The following is a 17,644-nucleotide window of genomic DNA, read 5'->3' as shown; positions in this document are numbered from 1 at the left end:
GATGACGTCACACGATCATCAATGTCCACTGTGAAGCAGACGTCACGCAGTGTTTGTATTGTTGATGCACAGCGCACCCTAGCTTACAAATCTCAACCATTGTCTCGCGCAAACATATATCGCTTCCCTCAATTCCTTCTACGTTGCCTCTTGCCCTCTGCGTTCACAATCCCAGCGGTCTCTCTTTCTGTTCCCCCTCCTCCTTGTGCTCAATCACGATTGCTTTCTTTCTCGCTTCAGGTGCCACGGTGGCGAGATGTTAACGACCTCGCCTGGTTTCCAGGAGGTCGTGGTTTCGATCGTGGTCGTGTGGATTTTCCCTCCACATTTTAGAAACCTGCGTTTACAGTATTTTGCTGCTATTATACATTTCCATGCGATAAGCAACTTCTGAAAAAGAGCTACATTGCTCAGTGGGCCTTAGCTGGTAAACTAAAAACTAAAATAAAATAAAAATCACGACGTTTCGGAGGCAACACAAGCTTCCGTCTTGTGTTGCCTCCGAAACGTCGTGATTTTTATTTCATTTTATTTTACTTTTTAATGTTTTTTACCTACGTGACTTTACCGAAAAAACCTAAGAATATGAATCCTTGCAGTCACGAAAGCTTCAAATCTAAAACTAAAAACTGTCTACATCTTTTTTACACTGGAACGTCAAACTGTCCACAATTAATTCTTCCCTTAGAACTCTGATTTTTCCTCGCTTGAGACACCTCTTCGCCCTCCCTTCCCCATCATTTGCTCCACCATCCCTCTTCCCAACTTCCCCACCTATGCATCACACTCGCTCATCATTAACCACTCGCCGTCCGTTTCATCATCGTTCATTTCACTCGTCATCATGTTCATCGTGTGCTACCATCCTTCTCATCAACCCATCTCTGCACACTCCTGCTGTACAAATAGCCCATTCTATGTGCAGCATCCATCATTAACGCCACCATACCTCTTCCCAACGTTCCCACCCATGCATCACTCACTCATCATTAACCACACACTGTGAGTTTCATCATCGTTTATTTCATGCATCATCATATTCATCCTTCTCATCAACCCATCTCACACTCCTGCTGTACAAATAGCCCATTCTATGTTCAGTATCCATCATTAACTCCACCATGCCTCTTCCCAACTTCCTAAACCCATGCATCACTCACGCTGTGAGTTTCATCATCGTTTATTTCATGCATCATCATATTCATCCTTTTCATCAACCCATCTCACACTCCTGCTGTACAAATAGCTAATTCCTTTGCTCAGCACCTTTGTCAAGGCGCTATATAAATTAAAGATAAGACCTGCAAGCTTAATAAGGATGGCTTGCCAGATTTGAACCGTGACTACAACCTCAACGCTCATTCGAGTAGGAAACCATTTGACCTTTGACCCAGAGCTGCAGAATGAGCTGCAACACTTTGGCACTTTGCGTATAAAGGATAATAATTCCGCGTGGCATTCAAGTTTAAAACGTGAAATAACTACACGGAGAAATGTCGCCACGCATCACGAGTCCGCACGGACCGAAAAGACCTGACACGTGCGCTTGTGGTGAAACAGTGGTCACATGACCCATAGAGACTGTTAAGAGGGGGGGGGGGGGGGGTTTGCTAACGTGCCCCGCGAAACTAAAGCGAGTAGTTTTCATTTCTTTCGGAACAAAATGCTTTTTTGAAACCTTCTTTTGTCCTCAGTCACCGTCTGTGTGTGTGTTTTTACTGTAAGCTTTTTGCATGGCAAAGTACAACAGCAACGTTGCAGTAAGTTAATGCGTACCCCCCCCCCCCCCCCATTGGTGATTGTGAAGCATCGTATCGTACGTGACTCACAACTTCAAGGAAATATTGCTTTGTACTTCCTGAAATGGGGATTTACTCACGGCGTTCAAAGGTCAAAGTTCAGCCCTCGAGTGGCCGTACTTCACGACACTGGCCAGTGTCCATTGATGAGGTTTGGCAGGGGCGCTCAATCAAGACCGACTCGTCAAATGCCAGTGATGGCCCACTATTTTAACCGTCGCGCCAGAGGTCGCAATCGGGTACCCAATACCCGTACCCTACCCGATACCTGGCTACCCGTACCCAGCCGGGTACGGGTACCCGTTTGCGACCCTGGTGCGGCCGGGTACGGGTAGCCGCACGTCACTCACCCCAACCAATGAGTGAGAAGGCCGTGAGTCACTGGTGAGTAACCGTTTGTCACTCATTTTCAAACGTCTTGTCTCTTCTCACAATTCAGGTTCCTAGAATCAACCCACCCGCACCTGCAACATGGCTTCTTCCCAGAGGTTGCAATCGGGTACCCGATACCCGTACCCTACCCGATACCCGGCCGGGTACGGGTAGCCGGGTATCGGGTAGGGTACGGGTACCCATTTGCGACCCTGGTGCGGCCGGGTACGGGTAAGGAATCAAAACCCGTTTGCGACCTCTGCCGTACCCTACCCGATACCCGGCTACCTGTACCCGGCCGGGTACGGGTACCCGTTTATGACCCTGGTGCGGCCGGGTACGGGTAAGGAATCAAAACCCGTTTGCGACCTCTGCCGTACCCTACCCGATACCCGGCTACCTGTACCCGGCCGGGTACGGGTACCCGTTTATGACCCTGGTGCGGCCGGGTACGGGTAAGGAATCAAAACCCGTTTGCGACCTCTGCGACGCGCTCAGAGATGGAATCGAACCGACGACCTCTGGATTAAAAGTCCGGTGCGCTCACCATTACACCAACGTGGCAGCTCCCCAGTGTCAAACCTGGAGCGCAAATCACTCAAAACACCCAAAGGCTTTCCTGCAGCACCGCTTACACATGCAACGCGCGCGGACACACATACGGCGTCGCTCACCTGTTAAATATGTTGTCGCTTGATGAGAATTTCTCCATCCTGGCCAGTGGCGTCAACATTTCATCCTGAGTTATGGTATCCAGCACCGACGTTATCGACTGGATATCGCTGTCCGGGCCAAAGTCGTCGAAACCTGAAGGATAAAAGGAGAGAGGGCGCACGCGGCCTCGCTCAGCGAAACTGTGACGGCGGAGCCAAGCGGGGCGCAGAGTCTGTTCAGCCGATGCAGAGTCAACTTGCATCCTCACTTAGACGGCCAATAATAATTGAATACATTTGCTACTCACGTTGTTCCCATAGGGCAAAGCTATCACAAAAACACTATGTTTCACATATGGGTGTAGTCTGCTAGTAGGGAGAGCGATGCTGTCACGTGGTTTTACTCAATTAAGTAATTTGCAAGCAAATGTTCTTGGTTCTTTCGGTAAAGTCACGTAGAAGGGAAATAATAAAATAATTTCTTTTTTATTTATTTCCCTTCCACGTGACTTTACCGAAGGAACCAAGAATATGAATCCCTGCAGTCACGAAAGCTTTAAATCAAAATTTGCAAGCAAATATTAAAACTCTGGACCTTGAGAGCGGCACTATTTTTCGAATGACATTACGGACTCTATAAACGTCCTCCGACAAGCAGCCGGCACCGTGGTAACGAGCACTAAAGCTTTCGGTATTAACCACGAAGGCCGCTGGGGGTTCAAACCGTGAACTTGGCAATGGGCGACCGCTCAGCCACGTCACCGCCCAACTGAAGGCGATCTCCATTTGGGCCGATTTCTCGCCGGTAACACGAGTTAAGAGACAACGCAAGTCACGGAAAATAAAAAAAAAGAGCCGTTTCCATACCCGAGTCAGCAAGTGAGATGAGTGGCAGTTTTCCACTAACGTTTCGGAGTAAGACCGTGCCATAAATACTTGTGAGTTTAAAGACCACGATCATTGTGTTACCGACAACAAAGTACCGTACTATGTCGATCGTAAGATGCTCTGGAAAGTAAGATGCACTAGAAATGTGGGCTTGCTGTCAATAAAAGTTACACTAATCCAATCACTTAACACACACACACACGCGTACCTAACAATACACACCCCAACATTTTTCTTTAAAATGCGGGGAGGGGGGGGGGATTTAAGTTATTATCCAGAGAACATGGTAAATATTGGCTAATTAATTGAACGTCTCCTCTAACCATATTTTGGATTAAAAGTTTGGTCAAATTTTTCCCGCTCGGCCCAAATTCTGTCCGTGGGTCCAGTCTCGAGTGGGACTCGAATCAACTTGCGTCGGCTCACACGAGGCTGGTTTCTCTCAGAGCCAGTGGTGGAAGGCCCCTTGAAATTATAATAAACAAGTGGCTAGGAGATGTTATCTGCCTCGTCTGGTATACAGGAGGTCGTGGTTTCGATCCAGACCCGGATGCATGTGGTCGCGTGGATTTTTCTTCGGGTCCTCCGGTTTTTCCCCCCACATTTGTATTCAACGTCACGCGTTTAGAGTATTTGGCTGCGATAAATTTCCACGTGACGAGCCACTTCGCTGAGCTTTCATTTGTGGCCAGGTCGCTTCTGAAACAGAGCTATACAGCTCAGTGGGCCTTACCTGGTAAAATAAAAAATGCAATACATTTCAAAAATTGGGCAGGGCCTCTGAAAATTAAATTCCATTCGGTCCGAAATCTGACGTCAACAATTCAGGCCACCCCAAGAAGCGAAATAACCGAAGAGAATTTGGGCTGCCACCCAAATTGGCAGCTATAACACGAGTCGTCTAAAATTATGGAAATGGAGTGTGTGGGGAGCGGAATTTCAAGTTCTGAGGTTCATGCAAATGTGGTATTGCAACTTCACATCCCAAGGCGTGGAACAAGAATAAATGCCAAACTCTCTGGCGAGAAAGTCACGCTCAATGCGCCTCATCTCGTTGTATCTCAGAAGCTCGGTAGAGCTGATTCTGATCAGTGCTTGGATAGGACACAGAATCCACAACAGTACAGCAATGGATTCTGGAATCCATCTGTCGCGCAGCGTGGCGTGACAACCCCCTTGTACGCGTGGTGGGAGTCGCGTCTCCGGCTTCGCTCCCACATGATGCCAACCTCTCGTGAAAATTAAATTGGCCAAACATCCCGAATGTAGTCGCAGCAACCCTCATGAAAGATAAGTCGAGACTCCCGGGGGGTAATGAGTAGAGGATCGCCGTCAGATGCACACGAGACGTGAAAGATTCTAATTAAAGGGAGGGCCCCTCTCAACATTCGCACCACGAAGGGACACAGCATCCTAACACTGACAATGGAGCAAGGAGACGGGGGGGGGTCGTTGGAGCGGGATGGGTGCAAGTGCGCAGGCTGAGCAGGATAGTTGGGTTGAGCCGAGCGAGAGGCGCGAGACAGTGAAGAGAGTGTGGAGAGACGGAGTGCAGGGAGAATTGGCGTGGGGAATTGAGTGAAAGAGGGTTGGGGAGAGTGCAAGATGACATTATTAAGTGGGCGTGTTAGGAGAGGCTTTGGGCAGAGAGGGGTGACTACGGGAGGAGGGATAGGAGAGTGCATAGCTGTCAACCCATACAGGGAAATTGAGTTTGCAGGTCCATCTAGCATACAGCTGCTTCAATACGGGCTTTGTAGGATGAACGTTGAGATTTGTAGGGGGCACGGGGTGAACAATAAGGTCTGAATTGGTCTGTAATAACGTCGGCACTGATAAGGGGTTGACAGGTATGACTGGTGTGCCGAACTAGTAACCAATTTGCACGTTGTGTTCACATGAAAAACCTAATTGGATGTGTTGGGTGGTGGCGGGTTTAACGACACATTTATATTTTACGCGATCTACCCCCCCCCCCAAAAAAAACACCTTTATTACGGATAGAAAGTTAGTGGAGAGTCTGGGAGAGTGAGTGGGGTGTGCCCGTAACGAGGAAACTTGCCGTTGAGTGGAGGGGAGAGTTAGGGGAGCACAATAGCATGAGGGGCGAATGGAGAGTGTGCAGGACGCGTTGGTGGAGTCAGGGGAGAGTGAGGGCAAAGAGGAAATGGATGTTGGGAGTGGAGAGGGGACTTGCATTGCGTGAGGGGAGAGTTGAGGTAGCGTGGGGAGAGTTAAGGGGAGTTGAGGGAGAGTTGAGGGAGAGTTAAGGGAGAGTTGAGTTAAGGGCGCGAGGGGAGAGTTAAGGGAGAGTTAAGGGGGAGTTAAGGGAGCGAGGGGAGAGTTAAGGGAGAGTTAAGGGAGAGTTAAGGGGGAGTTAAGGGAGAGTTAAGGGGGAGTTAAGGGAGCGAGGGGAGAGTTAAGGGAGAGTTAAGGGAGAGTTAAGGGGGAGTTAAGGGAGCGAGGGGAGAGTTAAGGGAGAGTTAAGGGAGAGTTAAGGGGGAGTTAAGGGAGAGTTAAGGGGGAGTTAAGGGAGCGAGGGGAGAGTTAAGGGAGAGTTAAGGGAGAGTTAAGGGAGAGTGGGGAGAGTTGAGGGAGAGTTAAGGTAGTGAGGGGAGAGTTAAGGGAGAGTTAAGGTAGTGAGGGGAGAGTTAAGGGAGAGTTAAGGGAACGAGGGGAGAGTTAAGGGAGAGTTAAGGGAGAGTTGAGGTAGCGTGGGAAGAGTTAAAGGAGAGTTGAGGAAGAGTTAAGGGAGAGTTAAGAGAGAGTTAAGGGAGAGTTAAGGGAGCATGGGGGGAGAGCAGCGCAACAGGAGCATGAGGGTGACAATGGAGACTTAGTGAGGGTGACGGTGAGAGGGGGGGAGGGGTAGTCGTGACAGTGAGTGGTCAGTGAGTGTCTAGTTAGGAGAGAGTTCGGGAGAGCGTCACGCGCGAACGAGGGAGCGGTGTGTGTGTGTGGAGTGTTGAGGGTCCATCTGACGCAACTGTGCACGAACACGAGACGGCGCGTGACGGCTGCGCTGAGTTGGCGTTGGAGTAAAGAATCGAGAGTTGACGAGGGCCCACGCAACAGGCGAATGAGGGGAGACGCGAACCGAGAGCCCCGGGGGGTGGTGGTGGTAGTAGTGGTAGTGGTGGTGCGGCGACAAGTCAACGCAAAGTTTACGGGGTGAGAGGGAGGGAGGAGGGAGGAGGAGGGGGGGCAGAGCGAGCGAGGGATCGAGAGGGGAGTGCTCAGCCGGAAGAGTTCGGAGGACGAGAAGCCGCCGCTCGCCGCCTGCTGCCCCGAGGGGCCCCACGGGGCTTCAGCTTCTTGTCGTTGTTGCCGACGGCCTCGGCCGCTTCCGGAGTTTGGCGGTGGCGGGGAGATGAGGAGGAGGAGGCGGACGGGGAGATGTTGGGGTGGGGGGGGAAGCTGTTGGCGGAAAGAGGCCGAATCCCCGACGGGAGGTAAAACTCACAGTCGGCCGGGTCCCCCTCGGAGTCGTCCGTGAGAAGGCTGATATCTGCGGGCGCACACAGCACACAGCACACAAGGGACCCGGGGCGTGGAGGGGAGGCAGAGGGGAGCTGGTGAGGCTCGCTCTGAGCCGACTACAGCGCCGCGAAACGCGCGGAGCCGCCGAACGCACGAGTCCTCACCCGCCATCTTGACCCGCCTGCACCGCCTCGGAGGCGGCGCGTGATTGGCTGAGCAGGCGGCCCCGCCCCTTTCCGGTCCCCGGCCCCGCCTACCGTTCCTCGGCCACGCCCCCTCAGCCACCGTCTGCTATGTACGTCATTTCCGGGAAGACACCGCTCCCAATCTCTCTCGTGATATCTTTATTGGTATCGGCTGGTTGTATAAACTTTATTAAAACTTTATTAGTTTACTTTGTTAATAACTTTATTAGTTGGCAGCGTATGTTTTAAGCTGGGTTAGAGGAGGAGGGGCGCCTTGACAAAGGAATTTGCATATCAACAGAGGCATTTAGCATATTTATGGGAAATGCAGATATGGGATTAGTCACTACTTGTGGAATGTGTAGGTGATGGGGGGGGTATCAAAGTCATATTATGTTTCGATTTAAAGCTTTCGTGACTGCAGGGATTCATCTTCTTGGTTCTTTCGGTAAAATCACATAGAATGGAAATAATAAAATAAAATAAATAAAACATAATAAATCATTATTTGATTACGTTTTATTTTTATTATTATTTTATTATGTTTTATTTTATTTTATTATTTCCATTCTATGCTCTTGCACGAGAATCAGGGATCTCTGAGCCTGTGAACATTTTTTTAATGTGCAATCAAACCCTACTTATACGTACTTTTTGGTTCTTTCGGTAAAGTCACGTAGGTATAAAATAAAATAAATCACGACGTTTCGGGCGCAACACAAGCGTCCGTCATCGGGTGGGAAAGCTCTTGTGTTGCGCCCGAAACGTCGTGATTTATTTTATTTTATACCTACGTGACTTTACCGAAAGAACCAAAGGGTATGGATTCCTGCAGTCACGAAAGCTTCAAGTCCTATTTATACGCCTCCGATGATTCAAAATGTAGTTAATTTAGTAAATGATTCTTGAAATGTATTTATAATAGTATGTTTATGCTGAGTGTCTGACGCTGCTGTGTCCTGTACAGCGCGTTGAGATTCGGGAAAAGCGCTGTATACATTTAATTGTTATTTCGTAGCCAACCGTGCTTGCTAATTGGAGGTGCAGGGGGAAGGACAATACACTAAAAACAAAAAGCAGTTCTAAAAAAATTTGTTTTTCAATCTGCATCATTGAAAAGTGCATAGCTCCAGTGGCTTCATTACATCGGAGGGAAGAGCGGTCCAGACGGCCGTAGAAGCGCATCTCAAAGCACCGCGCGATGATAAGCTTTCGTGACTGCAGGGATTAATCTTCTTGGTTCTTTCGGTAAAGTCACGTAGAATGGAAATAATAAAATAATAAAATAAAACATAATAAAGTAATATTTTATAATGTTTTATTATTTTAAATGGAAATAATAAAATCATAAAATAACACATTATAAAATATTGTTTTATTATGTTTTATTTTATTGTTTAAAAAAATTATTATGTTTTATTTTATTATTTAAAGTAATAAAATAAAACATTATAAAATATTATTTTATAATGTTTTATTCTTTTATTTTATTATTTCCATTCTACGTGACTTTACCGAAAGAACCAAGAACAAGGTGACCGCCGTCTTTGTTTGATGGTCAGCGAAAAGCCGTCGCTGCTGCTGCTGATGCTGAGAGGAAGACCGGAGTCCACGCGATGGTTTTAGGGGCCGTCCATAAATGACGTCACACGATTTTGAACGATTTTTGACCCCCCCCCTCGTCACACGGCGTCACAAAAAGTCAGACCCCCCCCCCCCTCAAATAAGACGTCACAAAGCTCTGCCTCCCCTCCATAAAACATTTCCATTTGAAAATAAAACATGCTTCAAATCGCTTTAGACTATTGTCATTGTAGTGCGTATTTAATGTGGCGCTGCACTCTGATGTTGTAGGAGTGTTGTTATATCAATTATTGTTGTTAGAACAATTCTATATATTTTTTAAAGTTGCGCATTTTCATGTGACGTCACATTTCTCAAACACCCCTCGTCACACACCGTCACACAAATCTGACCCCCCACCCAGGTGCGTGACGTCATTTATGGACGGCCCCTTATGCTCCTTGACAAGATCAGCGAGGTATTTGTGGTGCATTTGTGGTCAAGCGCTTTGTCATTTATTCATCACCCCCTAGCCACGACGTGTCCTGCGAAAAAAAAAACGCATTTTCCCTTTTCTATCAGTCGACAGAAATGATGTTTGGTTTGCACGCGCGCGTGTTCCTCTTCCGGTGTTAAACATTCACAAGCATCGCCCCTTACTGGCAGAGCAATGCCCCGGGTCACGCATGCAAACCGGACTAACTAGCTCCTGCTCGCTTGTCAAGCCGTGGGACGGAATGAACTGGAAACCGAGGCTCGATCACTGACCCATTCACTCGCTCACTCATCCACCCACCCACCTTGCTCATTCACTCGTGCAAATGAGCCTACCCTGGTCCCTTGATGTCTCAGCTGGTTAAACAACATGCACGTTAATGAGGATGTCTCACAGTTTCTGGGCAGCAGCAGCATCTGTGAGACGGGTGTCACATTTTGGACGCGTTTGTGTCCACGATTCTCCAACTTGTTTTGGCCCGCGGACAACTCAGCCGATGCAAACATTTCAGCGGAACACCTTCCCACGCCCCCCCCCACGCTCCCCCCCTCCCACCCTCCACGCCCCCCCTCCCACCTACCCCATTCCCCACTCCCCCCCACCCCCCACGCTCCCACCCCACTCCCCCCCCACGCCCCCCCCCACGCTCCCCCCTCCCACCCTCCACGCCCCCCTCCCACCTACCCCATCCCCCCCACCCCCCCACGCTCCCCCCCACGCTCCCCCCCCCACGCCCCCCCCCCACTCCTCCCCACGCTCCCCCCCACTCCCCCCCACCCTCCCCCACCCACTCCCCCCCACCCACCCACGCCCCCCCCCACGCTCTTCCCCTCCCACCTACCCCATTCCCCACTCCCCCCCACCCCCCACGCTTTCTCCCCCCCCACGCTCCCCCCCACTTCCCCCCACCCCCCCACGCTCCCCCCCACTCCCCCCCGCTCCCCACTCCCCCCCACCCACCTACCCCATCCCCCACTCCCCCCACGCTCCACCCCCCCTCCCACCTACCCTACCCCCCACTCACCCCCACTCACCCCCCACTCCTAGTGACAAAACGCTTCTCTGTAATAACCGGTCATACAAAATGATTCATATTACCGGAACATACAAAAACATTCTAACGTTTTTTTGTTGGGGGAGGGGGGGGACATTTAGATTTTATGGTACAGTAGTTTAATTAGGGTCGTTTACCTGACTTCATGTTTTTAATTAAACATCACGAGTAAAATATTAACTAATGTCCGAAACAAAAGGTATAGACACACTGTCATTATTTCCGGATCAACCTTCACTTGCATGAGCCCTGCTCTTTGTGTCAAGAACTGCTTTGTGTGTTTAGTTCGTCGTGGCTACGTGCGGTGCGAAAGAAGTTCTACATACAGACACACAGACCGCGTACCACCTGGATGACCGTCCCGGATCATTAATAGTCCGGGGACCGCACTTTGAGAAAAAGAGCTTCATTGCTCATCGGATTCCTCCAGCCCAAATAAAGATTCCGATCCAGAGAACCACTGCTCGAGAGAATAAACCAACCGATGGGAACGAGCCGCAGCAAAATAACTGAAGGACTTGAAGAGTGCTGTAGGGTGGTGCGTAAGATTAATCGTGAACAAAAGTTACGTCCGTACAAGGTTCGCTGAACAAAAGTTAAACTTTGTTGTTAAATAGCTTTTTGGGAACACGACCTGAAAAACAACAGTGTCTGTTATGGTCAACGCCATCATCATCATCACGATCCACATGGGCAGATAGCCCGCAGTCGGTGTCCACTGCACATTGCGTCGTTTGTTTCCACGCTCCTCTTGTCATGTGCCAGTCGGCTTACATAGTGCACAGTACAGGCAGTGCGCGCGGGCCGAGATCAAATCGAGGATTTCATCCAGGGGAGAGCGATGGCGTGAACATAGCAGAGGTGGGACAAAGTCATTGTTATGCAAGTCCAAGTCGAGTCGCAAGTCATCAAATTCATGACTCGAGTCTGACTCGAGTCCAAGTCACATGACTCGAGTCCACATCTCATAGGTGGGACAAAGTCATTGTTATGCAAGTCCAAGTCGAGTCGCAAGTCATCAAATTCATGACTCGAGTCTGACTCGAGTCCAAGTCACATAACTCGAGTCCACATCTCATAGGTGGGACAAAGTCATTGTTATGCAAGTCCAAGTCGAGTCGCAAGTCATCAAATTCATGACTCGAGTCTGACTCGAGTCCAAGTCACATGACTCGAGTCCACACCTCTGGAACATAGTCCTTTCAAATAAAACAATACAATACAAATGTGATAAAGCATTACTTTATTTGAGCGCTGCTTAGAAAAAAAATACATTGACGTTTAAGGGGTCGTCCATAAATGACGTCACGCACCTAGAGGGGGGGGGTCAGACATTTGTGACGATGTGTGCCGAGGGGGGGGGGGGTTGAGAAATGTGACGTCACGTAAAAATGCGCAACTTGAAATAAATGTAGACAACACATTCTACTTAATTAAATAGACTTTTTAATAAATGTTTTCTCCTACAACATCAGAGTGCAGCGCCACATTAAATACGCACTACATTGACAATAGTTTAAAGCGATTTGAAGCATGTTTTATTTTTTTTTGGGGGGGGGCAGAGCTTTGTGACGTCATTTTTGAGGGGGGGGGGGGGTCTGACTTTTTGTGACGCCGTGTGACGAAGGGGGGGGGGGTGTCAAAAATGGTCCAAAATCGCGTGACGTCATTTATAGACGGCCCCTAAATGACTCAACGATTGCGAAAGTTACAAACAAACCAAACCACGTGGCGTTATCGGAACGGGTTGTTCTCAACCCTCAAGCGGGCTCGCCCGTGTGCACCTTGCCCCTCCCCCCCCCGTCTGCATCTCGGATGAGGACCCCTCCTTTGCTCGGAATTTAACCGCACTCGCAAGCCACCGATGTACAGGGTGCTTAAAAAAAATGTTAACACTCACATGGGAGAATCGTTTTTACTGGAATAAGAACGGATAATGCACCATAACACGATAGCAAATGTGTGGCAATAGCTTCAAAAAGTATCCCACTTAATTTTAGATTTGAAGTTTTCGTGACTGCAAGGATCCATACTCTTTGTTTTTTTTCGGTAAAGTCACGTCGGTTAAAAATGAAAACGAAAACAAATAAATTAAATGACGACGTTTCGGAGGCAACACAAGCCCCCGTCTTCAGGTGGAACAGTCACAGCTTGATACGGTAATTTTGCCGTGACTGTTCCACCTGAAGACGGGGGCTTGTGTTGCCTCCGAAACGTCGTGATTTAATTTATTTGTTTTCGTTTTCGTTTTTAAACCGACGTGACTTTACCGAAAAAAACAAACAGTAAGTCTCCCATGACTTGTTCGCCATCATTGTCAACACATTGCCTGGAATCTTCTCCAGGTAGTCTCCGGAGCCCGGAGACACATTTCTCGTGGTGTTGCAAACTTTCAAAAGTGTTAACATGTTCACCATTGGAACCTCCTTTGCCAGTAGCAAAATATGATAATGGGTTTTTTACCCTTTTATCTGGCAACAAAACTTTCAAAAGTTTTAACATGTTCACCATTGGAACCTCCTTTGCCAGTAGCAAAATATGATAATTGGTTTTTTACCTCTCATACTCTGATGGTGCATTGTTATTGAGTTGTGCGCCTTTTGGCGTCATCTGGTCCAACACCATGTGAGACCAGGCTCTAAGGAAAGCTGTCTCGGGTGTGGACCAATCAACTTCTGGGACAGTGCATACATTATCAGAGTTGTGTTTTTTTTTGCATTCCGGTCGCAGGTATTGTGGTCAATGCAAACATGACTCCTTGTAAAAAAAGGTGTCAGTTTTGTTGCCAGATAAAAAGGTAAAAAAACAATTATCATGTTAACATGTTTTTGAAGCACCATGTACATTACACCGCACACCTTAAATTTCGATTTAAAGCTTTCGTGACTGCAGGGATTCATCTTCTTGGTTCTTTCGGTAAAGTCACGTAGAATGCAAAAATTAAAATAATAAAAATAAACCAATAAAATAATTCTCACGACGTTTCGGCGTTGTGGCCAAAACGTCGTGAGAATTATTTTATTACGTTTTATTTTTATTATTTTATTATTTCCATTCTACGTGACTTTACCGAAAGAACCAAGAAGATGAACCGCACACTTTGTTTACCCAGAAAGTCACACTTTTCCTTCCCCCCGCAAGGGTTCCTGATTGGTTTTCGCAGCATGGGGGCGATGTTGCCACGTGTTTCCGAATTAAGTTACTGGCGGGTACTTTTTCATTTTCGTTCATTCCTCATTGCTGTCTCGTTCGTCTAGAGTTCCCTTTCCCATGGCTGCTCATTCATTAATTCCTTCTGCCCCCCAGCGTGTGGAACTGCCCCCCCCCACTACCGTCCATAAATGACGTCACGTGATTTTTGGCGATTTTTGACCCCCCCCCCCTCGTCACACGGCGTCACAAAAAGTCAGACCCCCCTTCAAATATGACGTCACAAAGCTCTGCCCCCCCCCCAAATAAAACATGCTTCAAATCGCTTTAAACTATTGTCATTGTAGTGCGTATTTAATGTGGCGCTCCATTCTGATTTTGTAGGAGAAAACATAAAAAAAAGTATATTTAATTAAGTAGAGCGTGTTGTCTATATTTATTTAAAGTTGCGCATTTTGATGTGACGTCACATTTCTCAAACCCCCCCCCCCTCGTCACACATCGTCACAAATGTCTGACCCCCCCTCCCCCTAGGTGCGTGACGTCATTTATGGGCGGCCCCTCATTCATTCATTTCAGCTGCCCCTCCCCCACTCGTTGTCTGCCACTTCTACTGTCTCCCTTCTCATTCATTCATCCCCCTCTGCTGCCCCGCCTCGCCTGAAACCACCCCCCCGTTTCCCCCCATTCATAAATCCCTCCCATGCTGTCCAGTGACACCCAACCTCTGGCCCTCCCACTTTCATCCTCCGCTGCTGTCGTGGCCACTCGCTCATCCTTCTCTGTCGCCCCCTAGTGTCTGGAATGCCCCCTCACTTGATGCAGCACATCTGGCTGTGACGGTCCCACCTGATGACTGAGACTTGTGTTGCCTCCGAAACGTCGTGATTTTTATTGGTTTATTTTTATTAATTTTTATTTCATTTTTTACCTACGTGACTTTACCGAAAGAACTAAGAGTATGCCCCCTCCTGGCCGTCTCCCACCGCATGTTAAAAGCGCTTTCGCTTTGTGTTGCTGTTGTTAAGGTCTAAGCTCAAGACCTTGGACTCTACGTCTGAGACTACATCTGCGAGGTGGCTGGTCTCTTTATCTGTCCTGTAGCTTTCGACATTACCCCACCCCCGTGGAGACAACCTGGGTCTATCAATGTACGATGCCCCTACCCCCAATATTTGACTCGCATATTACGTTGACAGTCACGCACTGCACGAGCCTAGCAATGTATCTCATTCGTCGTTATCGTCCTCCATGGTCGATCCGCTGCTGGATGAGGGCCAACATCAAGGCGCCACCCACCATCCCCCTGCCCTCCTGCCACGTGACCATAATCCACCTGGCACACCTGCGCGCGGGACGATTTCATTGCTCCATCTCCACCCCTTCACTGCCGTCTTCGTCGCTGTTATTGACCATCGGTTACCATCGATCATTCGGGTGACGTGCGCTACCCAAGCACGCTTGTCTCGATAGTTTCATCCCCCATATAGACATTGTGTCTTGTGTTCTAGCTACTGTAGTTGTTATATATTATTCATATTCTTTGTTGTATATCATGTCGAGTGCATACGTATTCTAGTATCTTTCGTTGCCTCCATCTCATACCTGTCAACCCCTTATCAGTGCCATACCTTATTACAGATCAAATCAGACTTGATTGGTCACCCTTCTAAATCTCAACGTTCATCCTACAATGTCCCATGACAAGGTGAAACACAAATAGACAAAACAATGTTGTTGCCCGGATTTAAACGGCTGTACGCCGTATGGACCTGACAACTCAATTTCCCTGCACAAGAATACGGGTAACCGGTATGGGATGACAGCTATGTAATCTAGATTATGTTTATATAATTATCTAGTCTCGTGCATTATTTGTATCGCGTAGTGTATGCTTAAATATATGATGCAATGTTTTATTTTAAACACAGTATAATCTAAAGTGCCTGTTCAGAAGATATAGTGCATAGCTATTGTCTAGTATTTAACATATACACAACTCTCTACTTGTCTGACTTGGTGGTCTAAGACTCTAAAATATATGGTCCATACTCTTTGGTTCTTTCGGTAAAGTCACGTAGTTAGAAATAAAATAAAACAAATCACGACGTTTCGATCGCAACACAAGCGGTCGTCATCATCAGGCCTGATGACTTTACCGAAAGAACCAAAGACTATGGATTCCTGCAGTCACGAAAGCTTCAAATCAAGATGTATGGTCTCGTATTAGTGGCCTGATTTCGCTCAGCGTGCGACAGCGCCCTCTTAATGGAGGTTTGAGCCGGCAAGTGGAACCACGGATAAAGGAAGTTGAACACGTAGTTGGCTTTCGCGACCAATATCATCCATAAGACAGGTTCAAGTTCAAGTTCATTTATTAGGTAAAGGCCTGTGAGCCATTCGGCTTTTGAATCGGATGCAACCGCAACAAACAAAAACATGAACAAAAAACATCTTAAAGTGAATATGTGACTGAGTGCGTAAATATATAAATGTGTAAAACCCGCCACCACCCACCTGATGAAGCTAGCTGTAATTACTGGCGAAACGTCGTTACTCAGATTGTAAATGTTGTGGCTTGCCTCTCCGACACAGTGACGAATTGGCCACGTTCTGTTTACGTGACAACCCTTACTAGTTGGCTGTGTCGGGTGGTGGCGGGTTTTAACGACACACATTTATACATTTATGTGATCTAACCCCCCCCCCCCCGCCCTGTATTGTGGATGACTAAAGGAAACCTACGCAGGTGAATCAGCCTTGGGCAGGTCACGTCGCCCCGAAAGCGTTGATGGCCGATGGTCAATAGCTAGTAGTGGCGGGAGTGATCGCTAAAAAATGAAACGCATCGGAGAGGACGCGCGCCGAGAAGGAACGACCACGACAACAGCTCGTGTTTAAGTGGCTCGATGCATCATGGAGCCGCGAGAGGTTTGTGAGGGCTAGGGGGGAGCCCTTCATCCAGCAGTGGATTGATAAATGGCTGATAATTAACGCGATTTTGCGTTGGCTGTGGCGCACAAAGGACAAACAGCAAAAGCTGAACGCATTCGTCAACAACACTGTGGCTTTAAAAGTAACAACAATACAAAAATGGAATTGGAGACGTTTCGTAGCATGTGCCTTTTTGCAAAGCTCATCGAAATTCGCTCAGCTGCAAAGACACGTGCTTCCGGGTCCCGCCCTTGGGGGAGGGGTGGGAGAGGGGGGTGGAGCGAACTCCGCCCACGCAGGATATACCGGCCAATCATCGTGTGTGGTTCATATTCTTAGGTTTTTTTCGGTAAAGTCACGTAGGTAAAAAATTAAAATTAATAAAAGTCAAATAATTTTTTTATTTTATTTTTATTTTACTTTTGCAGTCACGAAAGCTTCAAATCTAAAATCGTGTGTGGTATGTCCCCGCCCTAAGATGTTGGAGGAGAGGGGGCAGCTGAATGGGCGTGGACTCGTTATAATCACGCCCCCTTTTATTGAGGCCCCGCTCACGCAGGACGCGTGGACCAATTAGTGCCGCGCTCGAGGGTTATGCCCCGCCCTAAGCCCAAGGGGTGGGGTTCTTTTAGCTCTAGATTTGAAGCTTTCGTGACTGCAAGTATTCATATTCTTAGGTTTTTTTCGGTAAAGTCACGTAGTTAAAAAAATCAAATTAATAAAAGTAAAATAAAAATAATAATTATAATGCATATGAATTTTATTTTATTTAACCAACGTGACTTTACCGAAAAAAAACCTAAGAATGTTCTTTAAGCTGTTCGATGAGTAGGGAAGCAGAGGGGCGGACTCACTCTAAACGAGGCCACGCCCCGTTTACGTTGAGACCACGCCCACGCAGGACCCGTTGACCAATCAGCAGCGCGCTATGTCCCACCCTTTGGGTGGGAGGGGAGGAGAGGGGTGGATGAGGGGGTGGGGGAGGCGAGGGAGGGGTTAGGAGGGGGAGGTGAGAGGGCGTGGCTCACAAAACAAACCGTCAAAAGTGCGCGTGGCCAGCCATAATAATT

The 17,644-nt window shown here is 48.0% G+C and overlaps 1 protein-coding gene across 2 annotated transcripts in view; it reads right to left on the bottom strand.

The window, feature by feature from the left end:
• The window catches only part of PPP4R1 (protein phosphatase 4 regulatory subunit 1), a 34,013-nt gene extending 26,598 nt beyond the window's left edge, over nt 1-7,415 (bottom strand). For both annotated transcript variants that reach the window (XM_078879621.1, XM_078879622.1), the window contains exons 1-3: nt 7,357-7,415; nt 7,176-7,220; nt 2,846-2,978 (exon numbers count right to left, since the gene is read on the bottom strand). In XM_078879621.1, coding sequence (XP_078735747.1) covers nt 2,846-2,978; nt 7,176-7,220; nt 7,357-7,363 — 185 coding nt within the window. In that variant the 5' untranslated portion in view covers nt 7,364-7,415. The remainder of the gene's footprint in view (nt 1-2,845; nt 2,979-7,175; nt 7,221-7,356) is intronic.
• Nucleotides 7,416-17,644: the final 10,229 nt, after the last annotated feature.

This window comes from Lampetra fluviatilis, chromosome 54 (assembly GCF_964198595.1).
Source record: "Lampetra fluviatilis chromosome 54, kcLamFluv1.1, whole genome shotgun sequence".
Taxonomy (NCBI): Eukaryota; Metazoa; Chordata; class Hyperoartia; order Petromyzontiformes; family Petromyzontidae; genus Lampetra; species Lampetra fluviatilis.
The sequence above is the reverse complement of the archived record's forward strand: the minus strand, read 5'-3'. Positions and strand labels throughout refer to the sequence as shown.